At 48.3% G+C, this 19,061-nt stretch overlaps 1 protein-coding gene across 1 annotated transcript in view; it reads right to left on the bottom strand.

Moving 5' to 3' along the window:
- XYLT1 (xylosyltransferase 1) overlaps positions 1-19,061 on the bottom strand; it is a 348,573-nt gene that overhangs the window by 213,676 nt on the left and 115,836 nt on the right. Inside the window, exon 4 of the mRNA XM_061209861.1 lies at positions 3,507-3,545. Within this exon, the coding sequence (XP_061065844.1) occupies positions 3,507-3,545 (39 nt within the window). The remainder of the gene's footprint in view (positions 1-3,506; positions 3,546-19,061) is intronic.

Below are 19,061 nucleotides of genomic sequence, written 5' to 3'. Positions count from 1 at the left end.
CCAATGCCAGGTCCTGTGTGACCTTGGGCAAGTTACTTAACCTCTCTGACCCTTAGGGTCCTCATCTGGAAGTTGGGTATCTTGAAAAGACCTATGTAATAATGGCATTTGAGGATTCAGTGGGAGAAGCCAGTTCTTGGCAAGTGGTAAATATCAGTAAGAGTGGGCATCATGACGATGCTGCTAACCAAATTCAAATTCCTTTCAGACACTTTTTTTTCATCTGTAGGTCACTTGGTCCCCGGGTAACCACCATCTGGAGACTAGGAAAGTATTCACCACTGCAAGTCAGGGAGTCCTCGGTACCCACCAGGGGCAACCTGCTGAGGGAAAGCTGACTCCAGGGATTTAAACCTTACTCGACTTCCTCATCCTATTAATCTGGCCGTTAAGCAGAGAGAGTCCTGCTGATGCCAACAGATGCGAAGCTTTGCTGTGCCAGTGGCAGAGCATTAGAGGAGGCCTCAGCAGCCAAGCAATCCAACCCCCCCCAACTCAGAACAGCTGCCCGGGGACAGACACACCAAGCACTGGACGGGGGCTGATGCAGTGAGTACTAGGGAGAGAGGGAATGCGTGGAGGGAAGGGTCCCTGGCTGGCCCAGTGTCCCTATGCAGACTGGGCCCTGGGCAAGCACGGCACTGAAGCATGATGTACGGACATGGCTCGCAGTGAAATCTCAAATTCAGGCCCACCCGTGGCACCTGTGCTCCAGGATGGAGCAGGTGATGGCTTTCTTGGGAGCAAAGGGCACAGGGGGAGGAAGTGGGAACTGACCCAGGGCTCAGAGCACATCCACCGCTCACCTCTGCATGGCTGGCTCTTCCAAGCTCGGCCACATCTGCCACCTTGCTTGTGCCATATGGGTAATATTTGGTGTGTCATGTCCTGCCAGAGAACCTTTGCCTGCCCCTCTCATCTGACCTGCCTGCAGGCAGCTGAAGAGGATCCCATCCTGAGTCCCACGATGGGCTGAGGCCCAGCACAAAGTCAGATCTGGCCACGGGCTTGTGCCAACAGTTACAAAAAAAAAAAAACAAAAAACTGTACTTTGGTTGGGTTCCAACGTCTCTTTAACGTGGGAAATCAGAACTCGGGGAAAGACAACAGCATCCTACGGCTCCCCAAAGACCGAGCTCCAGATGAGACTGATGGGGGAGTGAGACTGATGGGGGAGTGTTGTTTGGAGACATATTGAGTCATCTCCCCAGTGCCATGGCACCAGTGCAGAAAGCCGGCCACGTGCCACAGCTGGCTGCGTGCGGACCGGGGCTCAGGTCCCTCAGGCCGATGGATGTGACTCGGGGAGAGGTCACTGTGTAGGTAGGGGTGTGAGCTGTCACACCCCAGAGCCAGGGCATGTGACTGTTCTTTCCCATGGAGCTTTTGAAGGGCTGGTGGGGCGAAAGATGCAGCAGGGCCAAGGACAGAACCATCCAGAACCATCCAGGCTGCAGCCACTCCACCTCAGATTTGGCTTCCAGGATTCTGGGTACAGACTATGTGCCCAGGGGTTTCCCTGAGTCTAGTAACTTTTCCTTCTGGGGAAAGACTGGTAAAGAAGAGAAGGGCCAGCATTTCAAAAATCCACCCTGGACGTTCTCTCAAAATACGTGGGGAGAGACACGTTTCCCAAAGTGTGGCACACATACCTCTGAGAGGACGTTGCAGTGATTTTAGAGGGCACCCAAAGGAGCTTTTCAACTGTATTAATTTAACATTTAATGTTTTGCAACACAATGTAACTGGCACATCAAACTTGTGATTTCACCAATATTATTCTTTGAGACAGCATTTCTCAACCCTGGCCCTACTGCCATTTCAGGCATGGTAATTCTTCCTGTGGGGGCATCCTGTGCCTTGTAGGATATTCAGCAGCCTCTCTGCTCTCTACCTATTAGATGTCCGTAGTAAAACCCCCTCCCTCCCAGCCCGCCAAGGTGAGATAACCAAAAATGTCTTCAGACACTGCCACGAGTCCTCTGGGGCTCAAAGATACCCCTGATCGGGGATCATTAGCTTAGGGTAAGTCTACTTCTGAAAGTAAAATACGTTCATTTCACGGAGAATGTATGTCTAGGTGACTTGGCACAAGTACAATTCACATTTGTCAAACGTGGCCGAGGTGACAGGTGACTGGCCGAAGTCTGGCAAAAACCAGACCAGAGGATGGCCAAACAGGGGCTAAAAACTGGGCGTTTATCCCCTCAAAGTCCCACCCGCTGCTCCTTCCTGCCCGCTTTGTTGTCTGGTCATCCCTGAAGCCGACGTAAGTAAGCGTGTGTGGGGAGAGCGGGGGTGGGTAGTGAGGGGCCAGAAGAGCCCAAAGAAACCCTGAGAATCCACTTTCCTCCCAACGTCCGGCCTTTCTGATGAAGGAAGGAGGAGCAGGGTGGGCTTGTGCCTCATTCCTGTGGGGAAGGCAGGACAGAGGTGCCCGTGACGAGGGTGAAGAGTAGGGTGCAGCTGGTCCCAGGGTGCGCAGGAGTCACCGAGGAGCCTTGAGAAGCCCAGCCACGTTCGCCTGTCTGACACGCTGTCAGCTGTGGGGTGCTGGTGGCATCCACCCTGGCTTCCCTGTTTACTGTCTGACCAACCCACAGAGCTAAGGAAACCATCCATCCAAAGATACACCCCCTTCAAGTCCCATCGGAAAAGCACCGTGCTACTGGTTTAAAAAGCTAACATTCTTGTTAAACAGCAGAAACTAACACACCACTGTAAAGCAATTATACTCCAATAAAGATGTTAAAAAAAAAAAAAAAAGCTAACACTCACAAGCACTTAGCACATACTGATGACGTCACAGACACCCTGTGCTTTCCTCCTCACCACAGCCCTGCAGGGCAGGCACTGTCCCTGTGGTAATAATATTCCAGACGGGGAGATGGAGGCCGAGTGGTTCAGTGACCCCTCAGGGCCAGAAGACACAGCTCTGGGGCTCTACCCGGGTCTGCTGGGCTCACAGCTGCCCCGCTGTCCTAGCTCCCCGGAAAGCAGAAGGTGGACAGTAAGGGCCATTCCCTCCTTACAAGGCCCACTGGTCACCTGCCTCCCGCACAGAAATGCCACCGTGACTCACATTCCTCAGAATGGCCCATCGCGCAAGCAGACACAAGCACACAAGTAACTGCCCGGGGAGAAAGTTCTCCAAACCCAAGGCATGAAAGGGCAGCCATCCCCCACTGCATGCCTCCTCTCTGCCTTCCCTCTCCCCCTGCATTCACCTCCTCGTGACTGCTGGGCGGAAGCAAAGGACAGAAGAAAACTCAAAAGAAACAGGTCTGGTTCTTCCCATGGTGCTTTCAGAACCTGGGTACGTGCATGCGTGCACACACACACATGTGGGTGCACGCACATATCCCAACCGGGCAGGAGGATGGCCTTATGCGTCCGTCCAGCCTTTCTGGGTCCTGGAGCCAAGAGGATGCACGAACGCCCCCTGGAGAGCTGGTCCGGGGACATCAGTGCAGAGAAAGTGACAAACACCACGGGAAGGTACTCACCTGGGCCTCCAGGGTGATCACAGGGCTTGGCTGCGCGGCCTGTGGGAAAAGAGGAGAAAACACACGTGAGCGGTGAGAGAAGTGTAACCTACTGCCCCGGCATCAAGCAACCCCGCAGGGAAGCTGGCCCCCCTCTGTCGCCCCCATTCCACGTGACAGGAGGACAGCCCGGCCCAATCTCCCCCCACCACACCTCCTCCCACACCCACAGGATGAAGGAGGCTGTAATCTTTCATTAGGCGGATGCAGGGACACCCGCGTGGAGATCGTGCACAACCATGAAGTGTCAGCGTAAAGAAATAAGAAACAAAGGCCCCTCGCCGAGTATCTCAAAGCGTGTTCAAATCATTGATGTGAAGGAGAAGATGGGTCCGTAAGAGGATTAGAAATAAACCTGAAAGAATATAAAATCCCCATTAGGGGCAAGGCCGCCACTTTGTGTCTGATCTTGGAAAGAATGAGGGAAGGACTGAGAGGAAAAGAAGAGCTTAATTCCTGGTCTGTGTGGCACATTCCAATGGGCTGGGGAAGACTCCTTTCAGCCGAGAGAAGGCCAGAGAAAGTCCCATTCATTCACTCGCTACAAAAGCCAATTGACTGGAAATGCTTGGTGGTAATGCCTCGGGTCATTAAACGTGAACGCTTGGGTGGGGGGCAGGGTGGGTACGGAGGAGGAAGGGGCAGCTGGGGAGGACGTAATGGTTTTCAGCAAGTGGATTCCAAAGAAAACAGGAAGCTCGGCACATAAAGGCTATTTTTGTCTGGACTAGGTCAGCTCTGAGCTTCATCATCTTGGATTCCTGATTCTGGGAAAGTAACCTCAAGCTGCCTCTTACAGAGAATGGGCGTGATTTTACGGCCCCTCAGTGCGAACTCAATTGGAAGCTTTGCTTTATCCGAGCAGATTTTCCAACACAGGCTTCGAGGAAGCCGTGCAAATTAGCCCCAGCCCACTGGCCTCTGCTGTGAACAAGAAGGAGATGTAGGAATCGCACCCTATTTGTCTGTGAACGGCTTATTTTACTTAGCATGATGTCCTCAAGGTTCATCCATGTTGTCACAAATGGCAGGACTTCCTTCTTGTTTGAAGGCTGAATAATATTCCTCTGTGCATATACATACAACGTATTTTTTTTATTCATTCACTTGTCGATGGACATGTAGGTTCTTTCCATGTTTTGGCTATTACGAATTTGGCTGCCATAAACATGAGAGTACAGATTTCATGATTCCACTTATATGAGGAACCTAAAATAAACTCTCATAGAAGCAGAGAGTAGAAGGGTGGTTGGCAGGGGCTGGAGGGAGAGGGAAATGGGGAGGTGCTATTTATCGGGTACAAAGTTTTGTTCACACTAGATGAATAAGCTCCAGAGAGCTGCTGCTCGACACAGAGCCTAGAGTTAACAAACTATATCGTACACTGAAAATTTTGCCCAGAGGGTAGATTTCATGTGAAGTGTTCTTTCCACAATTTTAAAAAAAGGAAGTGTAGAGAAATTGGAACATCTTAAACCCCTACCCTAGGTGAACTGTCACTCACTTTCTTGGTCACTTCTCTTTGGTACCTAATTGTGATGAGCGTCGGAGGCCTGACCCCAGGATCATTTTGCGTTCTGGTCTGTACTGACTTTTCCTACAAGACGAGGGAATCCTCTCTCCCGATTCCAGTTCTAATTCCCAGCACTTCTCCAACGGTGCAGCTCAAAGACCGTTGCCAAGAGAACATCTCACTCTAATTTTCACATTCCACCCTGGCACTGAATATTCCTCGTACTCAGGAAGAGACTGAGGGGCATTTTTTCTCTCACGTTGCAGCCTTGGCCCATCAAGGAACTTGGAGAATTCTTAAGAGAAACACTGCAGGCCTCTGTCTTCAAACCCTTACTAGCTCCTTCTCAAGGGGAAAGCAGTGGCAACTATGACGGGGGAGAACCTTCACTGAACCACTTTTTTTCAAGTGAGGTTCATTATTTTAGCATCCCTCACGAAGCCCCCCAGCCAGCTCCTGTATCACTCGTATGCGGGGAGAGTGGACCCTGTACTCCCAGTTTCCCTGTGTCAGGCAAGCATGCTGGGCAGGGCCCATTCTAGTTGTCAGGAGGCAAGGCCATCATCCTGGTCTGTGCCCGGCAGGGTGGGTCAGATCCCACCGTGCTGTTCAGTGAGTGAGAGCAGGCAAGTCTGTGCTTCAACTCAGAGTCAGTCTCCGTGTGTCTGTCTGTCCCTCTCTTTACTCAGATCCCACCATCCAGATTTTGACTAGAAGAGAAGAAGCTGCTTCTCAGCCTCAGACCTTAGCCTCATTTTTAAAGCCAGGTCCTTGCAAAGCATTGCACAGGGTGTTGGGTGCGTGCCCAGATTAATTAAGCTGTACTTCACAGCCCATTTGGCTATTGTTTGGGGATTACTCTTCACTGCTCAGAATCCCACTGGGTGGGGTGGGGTGGAGAGGGGAGAATGCCATCCTGAACCCCTATGAACAACTCCACTGGAAAAGACCTTCCTGGGAAACCACAGGGAACCTCTGACAACTGTGCTGACAAAACCCAGAGCCTGATCCTTGGATACAGTGTCGCACCAACTATTTATTTGGTGTTCCGACAGAGACGGAGACCCTCTGGGCTCAGGGTCAGGGGACTAATATTCATTAAAAAGCTTCTGAAAAACAAAAGCAAAAATGCTATCTATTTAGCATGTTAATTACCTAGCCAAGAAGAAGACAAAGTAACTCACAAATGGCCATGTCATTGACACTTGGGATTCACTTGCCAACAAAACTGTGTTCCCCTCCTCTGTGCACATTTGAAATATAAGACTCTCCCTACAGAGGCTAAGTCCAGAGGATTCAAGGTATGGCGGTACCTCTGTGAGGTCTCACTTTCAGTAACATCCTCCTTCATTGGAAAGGCTAACGAAGTGGAACCAGGTCAATGATGCTGTCTGCCTAATCCATCGTGTCTGTCTAAATTGGGACTCTTTGGTTTACAGTAGAGTAAACTCCTGTCTGTCAGAGGAAAGGCTCCCAGAGACCAAAGGGGAATTTGCAACGTGCTCGGATGCTACAGTGGAGTGCTTTTAGAATCTTAATGTGGGGACCGGGAACCAGGGAACCACCTAAAGCAAAGAAAGCCCTTTCATATCATCTACTGCAATGACTAGATGGAGGAAGTCAAGTGGGGAACTGGGTAGGTTGAATAAGTGGCCCTCGTTTTCACCACTCCCTAGATCCACACCCTCTGGTCCTGTGATTTTGCATTTCTTTGCCGAGCATGCTTCCTCATCCCTTGAACTTGGGCTTGCCCATTAGCAGTTACGACACAGTAGAAGCTTGAGATGTGCTTGCGTGATTGAGCATGACCTCTTGTGCTTTTGCCATCAGCACAAGAAGAATGTGCCCCAGGTAGCCTGCTGGTCCAAGGAGGACAAGAGACAGTCGGGGCAGACCCGATCCAATCTGCAGCTTGAAGCTAAGCACAGCCTAGATCAGCCAACCCCTAGCCAACCTTCACACATGGAGAAAATATATGCTTGTTGTTTCCAGTCATTGAGTTTCAGGTTGATTTGTCATACTGCACCATTGTGGCAGATACACTCTCCAAAGACTGACCTTGATGGAACCAAAATGTATTGTACAAACAGTCCAGCCTTGGAAACGAAATGATGCATACTTTCCCTAAGTCTGCAAATACATCCCAGGAACCAGAAATAACCAAACTGATAGCTATCATTTATTGAGGACCTACTACGTGCCAGGCTCCATGCAAGATGTACATTACACCAAGCAAAGAAATTACTCGACCATCAGGATCTTGTACTACTTATGAGTTAGCCTTCAGCCCTCTTTGCTAAATATACCAGTCCTTCTGAATTTATTTAGATGCCATTACAACCACAATAATGGAAATCATCACTCAGAGTGCCCTTGCCCTGAGATAAAGACATTTTTCATTCTTTTGGTTTATTTGGTTTATTCTAAACTTTATCCCATGGGCATATTACTTGACCACAGTTCAGAACAGTCATGAATACTAGTAGTAACTAGTAACTTACCAAGTTACTTGTTAAGTAATGGCTAATAATTTGTTAAGTTCTTACCATGTTCCAGGAACTGGCTTAACCTCTATACATGCATCATTCCATTTACCACTGTAACAACTTTATGGTAGGTACTACCATTACTCTCATTATAGAGATGGGGAAATGATGACCATAGAGATTGAATAACCTGTCCAAGGTTACACAGATAGTGTTGAAGCCTGGATTCAATCCCAGAGCCCCGCACTCAAGAAACCTGTGCTCCACTATTTTACACCAGCTCTATCTGAGAATATAGTCCCACCTTAGACAATGTAATCCCGCAACCTAGATAATGTCTATCTAAAGGAAGAATACGGCAAATGAAAGGTACCACCTTAACAACTACTGGAATCCTTTTTTAGTATCTGTATTTTTTAAAAAAGGTAGTGGACATGGTTGATAGAAATCAGTACATGTGTCGTGACTAAAAACAAAATGCAGTCACTGTGCCACGGCAGGAACCATGCAGAGTTAGCCAAACCCGTCCACAAATGTTTACCGTGTTCCAACTCAGCAGCTAGCACTATGCCTGGCAGGTACCCTGAGGGAGACAAAAATGAGTTTAAAGGGACCCTGTGTGCCCTTCCATCCCAAAGCTGTTTAAAAAAGAGGCAAGAGCCTGATTACAGCTCCTGGAGAAATGAAACTTGTCTGCACCTCGAGTCTTGCTCGTAAGACCAGGAAGCCAGGCTCAAATACTTTCAAGCCCATCAGGGCCAAAGCCCTAATTTTAACAAGCAATTAAGCTTTCATAAAGAAAGCAGAGAGGAGGAAGAATTTGTTCATTTTCATTCCAGGCATGCATCAAACATTTCTGGCTTTCCTGGTTATGCTGAGACCTGCGGAAGCCTTAGTCAATGGAAGGGGCGTTCTCCTCCTTGGCTTTGATGATATCATAAGATAGCGTTTGCTCCTGTGTGTTGAGTGATGACTTCGGTGTACAGGTGAGACAATCCTGTGATTCAAGCCTTCTGAGCCAGTTTCCCCCTGAGGCCCATCAAGTCAGCAGATAGACAACGGGCCCCTATAGTACAGCCTCAGCACAGACACACCCAGGACAACACTGCAGAAGGCTGGGTGGTGCTCTCCCCGGGAGCCCTCTGCTTGGTGATAGGAGGAGGAAGCTTCCACCATCCAGAGACTGGACCTTATTCTGGTCACTGTCAAACACCAGGTGCCTTGGGAAATGCAATGAGCTCTTCATGGCATCAAAAACTCAGCACCCTTGTCTGCTGGAGGAACTGGCTCACTGGAGACCACCCAGTGGAAGCTGAGTCTGGATGTCAGGCCAGAGACCTAAATGGATAAGGTCACTTGTACTGCAGCCTGGCATGGGGCAAAGAAGGTTCATTCATGGGAAAAGAGTGCAGGTTTGGGGTCAGCTCTGGATTCAAATCATGCATAACCACTGTTTTAGTCTGCTCAGGCTGCCACAACAAAATACCACAGGCTACGTGGCTTACACAAGAGAAACTTATCTTCTCACAATTCTGGGAGCTGGAAGTCCAAGATCAAGATGCCAGCAGTTTTGTTTTCTTCTGAGGCCTCTTTTCTCAGCTTGCAGATGGCCATCTTCTCACTGTGTCCTCACGTGGTCTCTTTCCTCTGTGCATGAGCCTCTATGTGTCTCTGTGTGCCCAAATTTCCTCGTCTTACAAGGACACCAGTCAGACTGGATTAGGGCCCCCCTAAAGGCCTCATTTTAACTGAATCACTTTTTTAAAGGTCCTGTCTCCAAATATGATCGTGTTCCCAAGTACTGGGGTTGGCGAGTCAGCAGGTAACAACCACTTAGACTAGTGACGTCCATAGCTTCTGTGAGCTTTACCTTTCTCATTTATACAATGTAAACAGGTGGGTCTGTATTCTCCTACAGAGCTACTGCCAGACAGTATAGAGTATATTGTCTGGCAACTTCTGTAGGTGAAAAGGAGCACTGATAACAATTACACCAGATTAACAGGTGTAAACCTGGACTGTCTCACAGGAACCCAGATACACAATCACCTCCTGCCTTGAAAACAGGATACCACCGACATCACAGGTTGTTGTGAACATTAAATAAAACTCGCTATTTTAACTGTCTGGTCCCTGGGTTAAAAGCTCAAAGATAACCTTCCCTTTGTTTTCTTCTTCCAGGCTTATGAAGGCTAAGACATATCCCTCCACACCCAACCCTACTCAACCACAGTTCTTCTGAACTGAGAGTTATTGCAGATAACTGGACAGCCGTGAAACGGGTAAATTTACCTACTTCGTTCTGAATGCTTACTTTGTGCCAAGCATGTGAACTACTTGCAACTCTGCCAAGGGAAGTCTCATACTCCCCATTTTACAGATCAGATAACTGATGCTCTGGCAGGACAATTTGCTCTAAAACACAGATTTGATAAGGGATGGAGCCTGGACCAGTGCTCAGGTTTGTAAACTGCCAGAAACTGGTCCCTTACCCAATATTCTGGTGTTTCTAATAGCGTGAACTTACTGAATCAGCATCTCTGGGTAAGGATCCAAAGAATCTGCATTTTTATTAGATGCTCTTGGGGAAGTCTTACGCAGGCCGAAACCTGAGAACCCCTGATTATACCCCGAATAATACAAGACTGAAAGCATCCAAGGTGAGAAGGACAGTCAGTGAAAAACCAAAAATTTCTATTACGACCCCAACCTCTGATAGCCAGCCAGCCACCAAGTGTCTAACGCACGCTTAGGACTTTGGTGCTTGTGCTCTGTGCCCCCAAGAAATTTCATGATGGGTGTGTCTTAGCCCGTTCGGGCTTCTCTAACAGAATACCACAGACTGAGTGGATTATAAGCAACAGAAATATATTTCGCACAGTTCTGGAGTCTGAGAGTCCAAGGTTAAGGTGCTGGCAGATCTGGTGTCTGGTGAGAGCTTCCTGATTCACAGATAGCTGTCTTTTTGCTGTGACCTCACATGGCAGAAGATTAGAGGAAGCTTTTGGGGGTCTCTTTTATAAGGGCACTAATCCCTTTCATGGGGGCTCTTCCCTCATGACCTAATCACCTCCCAAATGCCCCACCTCCTAATACCATGCCATTGGAAGTTAGAATTTCAACATATGAATTTTGGGGGGGGACACACACATTCAGTCTCTAGCAGGGCGGCTTCCACCCCTTCTTTTCTCCCCACTTAAATGGTGACGGTATCCCTCCTGCCCCAGAAACCCTGTCATCAACCCTCCTCCCTCCACCATTCCCTCCCAAGGGGTGTGTGACCCCTTCTCAACTCCTCGAGATCTGGTCACGGCCATCAGGGTGTTCACACAATGGGGCTTTCTGTCTAGACGTCCCTGTGGGATGTCACAGTGAGCTTATCTCGCACGGCCATGGCTCCTGAGATGAAGGCGGGGCACGTGCACGGCAGGCGGCACTGGGAGACCAGGGAGAAATGCCAAGGACACAGACCGCCCTTGTTCTCTGAGAAAGGCTGCACTTGGAATGTGAAGCTGGCCAGCACCACACAGACTCACCTTGTTAGAAAATGCAAACTCACCTTCAAATAGGACTCAGGGGAGAAAGCAGAAACCCCACAATGAGGGCAAGGGGACTCTCACTGCTTCAGAGAGATGGTGACAGATGTGGTTAGCACCTTAAAATGGGGTGGAATTTCCTCGCTCTGTCTGTCTCTCTTTTGTCTTAAAGGTTTTAAAAGTTTAGAGCCCTCTTTGCTCTTCTGCATTCCCTCCACATATTTTAGTCCAGACCCCAGAAATGAGCAACAGAGCCTCAAAATGAAGCTCCAGCCCTTGGAGTTGGTAGTTGACCATCCCCAGCCTGGGAAGATAGGAGAAACCACAGACTCATGGAAATTCGGCAGTGATTTTTGTGTTTCTCAGCTCGGTGTGTATCTTTGAGCACAGACGGTTACCAAAAATCTAAACCATCATATATAACACTTTGTTCTGTGTGTGCCTACAGAGGTTTTGTAATTCTTTACAAAGTACACAGAATTACAGTTCTCAGAACTACAACATTTTGAATACACCTACCTGAGACACTGGACATGTATTTCTGGCAGAAAGCAAAGCTCCTGGCCGTACGGCTGCTGCCTGGCAAACAACTGTATTGTCACCTCCCCCTTAATCATGCAGTTATCCTAGGGTCACATGGCTGATCAATAATGACAATAATCAGAATGGTAGCTAACACTGGGCTCATATTGAACACAAGACATTATTTGAAGTGGGTTGTAAGAACTATCTCATTAAAACCTCACAACAACTCTTAGATTATTAATAGGTATTATTAGTAGATATTAATAGCCCCAATTTACAGATGGTGTAAGTGAGGCTCAGAGGGAAAGTAATTTGTTCAAAGGCATTCATTACTAAGTGGCAGAGACAGGATTTGGACCAGGACAGCCTAATTCCTGAGGCTGCGCTTTTGGACCACTAAATTACACTGTTTTCCAGTGGGACAACCACATGGTAAATCGTGATCACTAAACCACAGTTCATAGTTTTGTGAGTTGCTGGCACTAGGAAGCCTTATAGAGCAGGGAATTGGATCACATGGTATTAGGAAATACCGGATCTTCCCGTTTCCTTGTTGTGGATCTTCAGCTAATTATTTAACTTATAATAATGATAACAATAATAATAACAATAATAATAACCATCTCGACAGTCACTGTAAAGACTGACTGAGATGGTGTATCAGAGCCTTGCTCAGTCCTGGTGTTGAGTAGGCAAGCCACAAATGTTAGTCCCTCTTGGAGGACAATTACTGTCACTTTATAGTGTTCTGTTTTTCACAGCTCGAAGGCATTTCAGACCAGAAAGAAGGCATGCCTGCCACACACCGAGAAAAAACTGGGAAATGCAGGACAAGAGGTTCTGGTAGACCGTCCAGGGCTCTAGATCCTTCTGAGGCTGGCCATCTGGGCTCTGCCTGTACACAAGCCTTCCTGAAACTCAGAACACAAGCCGCATCTCCAGCTCAGCCCAACAATTACCTTTTCCCAGGCACAGGCCGCGCGGCACCTACCAGTTTGGCACCCATTTGCTGTGGTTGCCAAGATGGCATGTGGCCCAACTGGAACCAATGCTGTCAAGTGTCCTGTAGACACTGTCCAGAGTTCCAAAGACACTATGCTCTGTTCTACAGCTCCTAGGACTGCTCAGTGGGTTTTCTGCTCCACGGGGATCTAGTTTAAAGATTTGAGCCCCAGAATCTAAGACTATGAATGCTGGAAAGATACTTAGAGATGTAGGGTAGTTGAGCAGCAGCTTCTCTATAGGATGCCCAAGGTTGATAATACTAAGCAATGACTTGGCCTCAAATTTTCAACACGGCTCTATGAGCAGACACTACCAGTAGATTCCTGCTTTCCAGTGAGATGAAACACATTTCTTGCCCTGACCTGAATCAAACCCATCATTTTCTGGTGAGGCATATGAGATCCAAAATGGGAAGTGGATTTCCTAAAGGCCACACACCATTTATAGCAAAACCCAGTCTAGAATCCAAGTTTCTTGATAGAAAATCTTGGGTTCATCCTTTTTTGCCAAAATAAATGTCTATGTGTGTCCTTGCCCCCACCCCACCCCCCCTTTTCTTCATTTCTTCTTCTTCAGCTCCTCACCAGAGCCTCTAACTAGGACATCTTTTGTTCAAAAGATAGCGTATCCCAGCTCTGGGAAAACTGTGATTCAGCAGTGCTTTATGTCTGGAATATTTCCAAGAGGCGCACACAGAACTGCTGATTCAAACTGGGGGAAAATGGATCCCAGGATGTGGGCACATGGTGATGGAGTGGAGAGCTCTACAGCAGGTACAGGGGGCGCATCCCCCGCTCCAGGCTGTGCCTCGGAACAGGGGAGCCTCCTTCCTGGGCTGGAAGAGAGATGGCTGACAGGTGGGCCTAGAGGAGACAGATAGGCAGAGGCTTCCTACAGTGAGAATCAGGTTCAATGTCAGGAGGTTCCAAAGGGGTGGGACCTGGGGGGATTGAGTGCCCCCTTCCTGCCTCCCCAGCCTTTTCCTGTATTTCTTAACGCTCATGATGGTAATGAGGATGAAGATGATGGGACGGATGACAATGGCCATTAGGATAGCTTTCATTTAAGTCTTTATGAAGCACCCTGTTTAGCAATTTCTATGCATTATTTCAGTAAATCCTTATTTTACCCTCACGGCGTGGCTACTACAGGACGCCATAGAGTCTGGAAACACAGATGATTTTATTTTATGCTCTTACCATTGGGAGATGCTCCTGATGACGTTATATATTTGCCTCTGTTTCCAGACTATGGATTTCCTGTAGTATTCCTAATTTAGAGAGGCTCAGAAAGACTTGCCCAAAAGCCAGAGCCAGGCCCATTTAACCTTCGTATCTTCTAAGTTAAAAAAATAGTAACCAAAATACGTGGATGTGGTATGGTTTGACCTACATAGTGCACAATATCGTTTAAAAAAAAACTAGTTGCCAACATTTAAAAATTGGATTTCACAATACCCAGATTTCTGGCTTTTCTTAAATGTCAGAAGATCCAGCCAAGTGGGTATGCAGGCTGGCATGGCTGCAGCTGGAGCTGAGTAGCTGCTACCTTTTTTTTTTTTTAATTAATTAATTTTTTATTTTTGGCTGCGTTGGGTCTTCGTTGCTGCGCGCGGGCTTTCTCTAGTTGCGGTAAGCGGGGGCTACTCTTTGTTGAGGTGCACGGGCTTCTCATGGCGGTGGTTTCTCTTGTTGCGGAGCACGGGCTCTAGGCACGCGGGCTTCAGTAGTTGTGGCACGTGGGCTTCAGTAATTGTGGCTCGTGGGCTTTAGAGTGCGGGCTCAGTAGTTGTGGCGCACGGGCTTAGTTGCTCCGCGGCACGTGGGATCTTCCCGGGCCAGGGCTTGAACCCGTGTCCCCTGCCTTGGCAGGCGGGTTCTTAACCACTGCTGCTACCCCCTGAAGATGGGTACACACCCTCCTCTTGGCTACAGCCCCTACCCCGCCCACCTGGGCTGGCCCCAGAAGCATCTGAGTTTGTGACCTCCCACCTCTTAACTACCATACTTTATTTCTCCCACCAAAGGACAGTACCATTTTATCCACTGGACAACTTATTCTACATGACTCCAGGCTCACCCCAGATCCCACCAAAGAAAAGTTCAGGATGCCGGGACCTGAGAGAAGAAAGAGGAAAGCTCTAATAATGCACAAGTAAGCTGAGCACTATAGTTCATTCATTTACGAGCCTCTACCTGGAGCTCAATGGTCTTGACTTTTCCAGGGGGCGGTGGGCATCAGGCACAGTGGGTGGCGGGCGGGAAGGCTTCAGTGCAGAGTGCGGAACAGGAAGAGGTTATTAGCGCCCACTGTTTTCTTGCTTCCTGCACGGCCGCCGCGTGCAGCTGCCTGTGAACTGGCTGTTTGTTCCCAGCTCTCCTGGAAGGAAGCGCTCCCATCACCCACGACAACAGAGTTGGCCCAAAGAGCCAACAACGTGCGCGGGGGCTCCGAGCCCAGCTCTTCTTCTGTACAGGGCAGCCCCAAAGCTGCCGTGACAGGAAAATGGGAAGAAAGCGCAGCCTGGCCTAGAGCATCCTGCGGGGCCCGCAGACAAAGCCCCAGCTGGGGGAAAGGGAGGAGGAGGAGGCCAGAGGAAGGGGATCCAGTGGGGCCCACCGATTCTGTACAATGAACTCCTTTCAGCGGTGAATACAGTACTCTCCTCGACTCGGTCTCAATGGCTTTGTTTCTGAAACGACCCATTCTACACCCAGAAAGCCAAATTGGCCAGACCCTGTGCCAAGGTCAGGAAAGAGCCTGAGATCCCCCAGCAAGCTGATAATCAGCCCCCAGGAGATGACCACTGTGCTCAGTGCTGCTCGGCTGACCCAGCGTCTACAATGATCCCCCTTGATTTCTACGCTTTTCTGCACGGGGGCGGGGGTGGGGGCCCCTCACTCACACGCGTGACCTGTTTGGCATAATTGTAGGATCTATTCAGGATAGTAAGTGCTCTTTTCTCACGAATTTCATTGAGACATCTGTATGGAGGGAGGGGGTAGGGCAGGATGAGAAAGGATGAGACTGGAGAAGCACGATGCAAGTTCAAGTCTGCCGTCTCAAGCTGACCAAATTCATGATGCAGTGGGACGCATCGCTGACCACCCAGCAGCAGCCTCTGTTTTATCTTTTTTTTTTTAAATAAATTAATTTATTTATTTTTGGCTGCATTGGGTCTTCGTTGCTGTGCGTGGGCTTTCTTTAGTTGCGGCGAGCGGGGGCTACTCTTCGTTGTGGTGCGCGGGCTTCTCGTTGTCGTGGCTTCTCTTGTTGCGGAGCACGGGCTCTAGGCACGCAGGCTTCAGCAGTTGTGGCACGTGGGCTCAGCAGTTGTGGCTTGCGGGCTCTAGAGCTCAGGCTCAGTAGTTGTGGCGCACGGGCTTAGTTGCTCCGCAGCATGTGGGATCTTCCCGGGCCAGGGCTCAAACCCGTGTCCCTTGCATTGGCAGGCAGATTCTTAACCACTGTGCCACCAGGGAAGCCCCGAGCCTCTGCTTTGTAGGCTCCTTGAGAACATCATCTTTGAGGGTTTATTGCACAGGGAGCAAACAGCAAACTGGGGGCCTATGGGCAGTTATTCAGCTCAGACGTGTTTTGTTCAGCCCGCATGATGTTTTCAAAAGAAGAATGCTACGTGTGATGCCAACACTTAAAGTTCAGGAGGTTTCATGTAAAACTACAAAGCTCTGGCATTTCTTTGAAAATCAGAAGATCTGGCAAAAGGGATTCATCATTTCCGTAAGGCGCTGTGAGGATCTGGAAAGAGGTTGTCTCTCTTAGATGGGGCATGCGCCCTTCAGCTTGCCACTGACCCCCTGACATGCTTCCCTCACTAAGGCCGCCACGTGGCTGCTGTGAGCACCGAAGTTTGCAATCTCTAGTATATCAATTCCCAGAGCTCTCAGCAGAGGCCCTGGGGTTGGAGAGAAGGATGGGATATGGACTGGTTGTAAAGCAAACCTGGCTACAGAATTCAAAATTCGACTCAAGAAATGTACACAAACACACACCCAGGAACCCTTGGTGAGGGGCAGCGTCCACGCCCATGAATAGGGGTGAGGCTCTTCTGCTCTCCTCACTCTCTGCTATACACTGTTTAACAACCTGTCCTGTTTTCCAAGGCAATCTTCTCTGTGTTCATGTTTAACAAAGTCCTGGGCCTGCCACACGGACAGCACTGGGCAAATTCTTGTTGAACCAGAATCAACCGAAGCTCAAGTCATGCTGGGTTGGAACCTAAGAGGTGCATGCTCCGAACCCAGCCCACTTAAGAGTTGTAGGATGTTTTCCTAACTGCAAGTCAAGACAAGTCCCTTGGGAATGAAAGACTGAGTAGAAGTAGATGAGCTCAACCTACTGGTTGGCTGACGTCTGAGATGATGAAGCAGAGCGGTCATCCTTATATGACACGCAGCATACTTGATATACGTGTTATACAGCATAAGGTCTGTTGGGAAGATATGACATGTGCTGACATCGTAAAATGAAAGTAAGTTCCCAACGTATCCAAGGATCCAAAAACTCACCAGAAACAAGGTAGCCCTCAGAGTCGGGGCAGGTGAAGCATATTCTCTTGCAGCTTTTCTAGGTCTAAAAAGGTAGACTGAGGTTTACTGCATCCGCTTCTGCTGTATGTAGCCATGACCATTTTCCAGCTCTGTACATGAGTGTGTATGTTCGTGTGCATGTATGTGTGTGTGCACACATGCAAACATTTGTGAACATTCACATGCACGTACATGTGGTCTCTTCCATCCGAAGCCCTGCTAAAAAGCTGCAGAGGGATCTGTGGATTTTGTTTGCCCAGCATCCCTCATTTTGGGGAATTCCCCTGAGTCACCTCACTCTTGTACTAATTTCAAATGGCCACTGGGGGCGGGGAAGCAGCATCAGGAGAGATTCCACTAAGCAGACTTTTATTTCTGAGCTGTGACACAAGCGAGAAAGAATAAAAGCATGCAGAATTTCATTTCTGCACTTTGCACTTAGTTATAATTATTCATGCAGGAGCATCTTTAAACACCAAAAGGGGGAAATATTACAGTTGTTCTGATTTCATATGCTAACTGTGTTTACATGCTAACAGCATTTCTCAGGGACAATTATCTTATTACTAGTGCAGTAATCTTTTCAATCTTTTCAACACCGTTTACAGCTGCCAACTTCAAAAATTAAGGCTAATTAAGACCCTGCTTTCAGCAGGTAGGGTAAACTACTCACGCATTTTAACCAATTAAAAGAAAATCAGTTTGGGGAGAAGGCGTGAAGCCGGGGTGGGCACAGTGTCAAAGGTAAAGAGAAGAGATTGTATAGCTTCCATTGAGTTGAGGGCTAACATTCTGCCGACGCTAGTATTCCAGAATCCACTAGACAAGTTTCATCAGTGGAGAGACCTGTAGATATCAGGACCAAGGACAGCTGGTCCTACCCATGCAAGAAGAAAGTGGGTATTTTGCATTCAATTATTCTACTTCCATTCGTCATATTCTTCCACGTGGCTTCAGCACGGAGTAGTGGTTGAGAACATGGCCTCTTGCATCGGATGACCTCTGCTCAGATGCTGGGTCAGTCAATTGCTCTGTTCAACTTTGAGCAAGTTACTTACTATCTTGGTGCCTCAGTTTCCTCCTACATGAAATAGGGATAATAATAATGCCTACCTCCCATGCCTGTTATCAGGAGTGATTGAATTAACATTTGTAAAGCACTTAAAATAATGTCTGGTTCATAATAATCATCCAATAAGTATTTCTTTTAAAAAGCATGGGCTCTATTATAAGGCTGTAACACACCTAAACAACATCTGTTTTCTAACTCTTTCTTGACCTCATGCATACTCACCGCATTACGAGCCATTTGAGAACGGCTAATATATAATCGCAGCTGTATTTATTGTGCCTGTTAGCAATAACTTCTCCAATTACTTGTCCTGCTATCTCGTTAGCTGCCATATAAAACCAGCACCTTAGATCATCCATCATTATTTTTCATTTTGTTTTGTTTTAAATCACAGAGAAGCAGACCTCTCCCTGAAGGGCTATTGCGGGAGCCCGGATTCACAGTCTGGCTCCTCAGAGCCCAAGCACAGCTCAGGCTGTGGCATCTGAGGAGCCCCTGCTGAGTTCCTCACAGTCCTTGGGCCGCTAAAGGTCACCAAGCACCTGCTGTGTGCCTGGGCTCAGCCGTCCACAGCCCCATCTTTCTGAACTCACACCAGCCCTGTGAATAGGTAACATGGAGTAGGTGGCACCGAACCCATTTACAGATGAGGAGACTGAGGCTTTAAACAGCTCTTCTATGATCACAGCTTGCTAATAAAACAAAGTCATGATGTGGCACAAACAATTAACAATCTCTCCTTTAACATTTTCTTAAGCCACATGTCTGAAGACGATTACTGCTGCTAGTAGGAGAACTAATGGTAACAACCACCACCAGCCAACACCTA

This window comes from Eubalaena glacialis, chromosome 13 (assembly GCF_028564815.1).
Source record: "Eubalaena glacialis isolate mEubGla1 chromosome 13, mEubGla1.1.hap2.+ XY, whole genome shotgun sequence".
In the NCBI taxonomy this organism is placed as follows: domain Eukaryota; kingdom Metazoa; phylum Chordata; class Mammalia; order Artiodactyla; family Balaenidae; genus Eubalaena; species Eubalaena glacialis.
Note: the sequence above shows the minus strand (reverse complement) of the source record. Positions and strands in the feature narration are given on the sequence as shown.